A 1,669-nucleotide genomic window follows, 5' to 3' on the forward strand; every position below is an offset into this window, starting at 1 on the left:
ACACACACACACACACACACACGCACACACACACACACACACACACGCACACACAGGGGCTGCTGATCTCCAACGTACTCATGACAACAAATTAATTCCTTACAATGTAATGACTGTCAGGGCTCATCTGGGTGTGATAACACTTTAATTAGTGAAAGCCAGGTCTGATTAGCTCCCAGAGTCCAGCCCAGGAGGAAACCATGTCAGCTTCTACACTAATTATATCAAAAGTCAATTACAGCATCTCTTCTCCTGTTCATTCATCAACACATGATGGGACAGACAGCAGCTGGTGCAGGATCCTCATCCTGCTTCAACCCTTTCATTCAAAGATTTCCTCACATCAAGACTGAATCCATTTGAACCCTGTTGTTTTTATTATCAGAGTACTGGGTCTTATTTCTCTGGTAAACTCATTCAGTTTCCTACCAGACTCTCTGGAGATCTGGACGAAGGCCTCGACCCCGCTCTCGCCGTAGTTTCCCTCGGAGGCGAGCGTGGACACGTAGTTCCAGCCCATTGCTGTGACGATGTCCAGCATGGCCTGAGCCTGGTAGGAGTCTGGAGGAACCACGCGGGAGAAGAAGTCGTAGCGCGTGTTGTCGCTGAGCTCGGGGGCGGTCGAGGCGTAGCTGATCTGAGGAATCTGTGGAAACGGAACAAACGTTCAGCCTCTGGTGCAGCAGCCAGTTTCACAACATCCTGGAAATAATAAATATTCAACTTTTACAGCAAATAACAGAAACTTCACTGGTTTTAGTGAAGCACACTTTCATTAAAAAAAGTTCCCATTATCTTCAGTAGGAAAAACACTAAAACTGCAAAAAATGTCCACCTAACCAAGTTTTAAAATCTTATATCAGCCAAAAAGTCTTTTTGATCTTGTTTTGAGACTGATTTACTAAACAAGAACTGATTGTGTAAGAATAATAATCTTGTTTTCAAGATGTATAAGATTATTTGTCTTGTTCGCCTGAAAATTTGACTCAAATTAAGTAAAACTTTCTGCCAATGGAGTAAGAAAATTTTACTTGGTAAGATTCTTGAAATACTTGATTTGACTTTTTTTTCTTATTTCAAGTCTCTCCTCTCAGCTGACTTCAGCCGAGGCTGGGGGTAGGGTTGGGGGTGCTGCACGAGGCTTCAGTGAGTCGGACGGCTTTAGGAAAGGGGAGGGGCTCACCTCCGTGCTCGCTGCTTGCGGAGGAACAGAGGAGGAAAGGAAAAAAACTGCTTGGAGAATGCTGTCGACAAAGCTCCTAAAAGTCTCTAAAAACACCGGGGCTAGATTTGTCTGACAAATCTAGCGAATTTTTTTCACCAAAAAGTCACTAAAGGGGTCTAAAAAGTTGTTAGATCTAGTGACAAAGTCGCTAAGTTGGCAACACTACCTATCCACGTCATCATTTACCCAGAATGCTTTGCGTGTAAATAAAATGGCCCCATCCGTGTAATATATTTTTAAACTCTTAGTTTAAAAATTATAAAAACTAAACAGCCTATAGTATTTTTACAGTCATTATTTTACAGTTAAAATATATGTTTATCAAATAAAGTCCTTTTTTTTTTATGGCCTCCCTTTTCCCCCTATAGCCATCCTCTCCACACCATTATTATGTTTTTTTTAATAATAGGAGAAAAAGAAGAAAAAAGAAAAAAGTGAAATGCA

General features: G+C 41.3%; 1 protein-coding gene across 1 annotated transcript in view; it reads right to left on the reverse strand.

The window, feature by feature from the left end:
- LOC106525874 (metabotropic glutamate receptor 8) overlaps positions 1-1,669 on the reverse strand; it is a 180,298-nt gene that overhangs the window by 116,243 nt on the left and 62,386 nt on the right. Inside the window, exon 3 of the mRNA XM_014020246.1 lies at positions 430-646. Within this exon, the coding sequence (XP_013875700.1) occupies positions 430-646 (217 nt within the window). The remainder of the gene's footprint in view (positions 1-429; positions 647-1,669) is intronic.

The sequence above is a fragment of the Austrofundulus limnaeus genome, unplaced genomic scaffold (assembly GCF_001266775.1).
Source record: "Austrofundulus limnaeus strain Quisiro unplaced genomic scaffold, Austrofundulus_limnaeus-1.0 Scaffold245, whole genome shotgun sequence".
Lineage (NCBI taxonomy): Eukaryota > Metazoa > Chordata > Actinopteri > Cyprinodontiformes > Rivulidae > Austrofundulus > Austrofundulus limnaeus.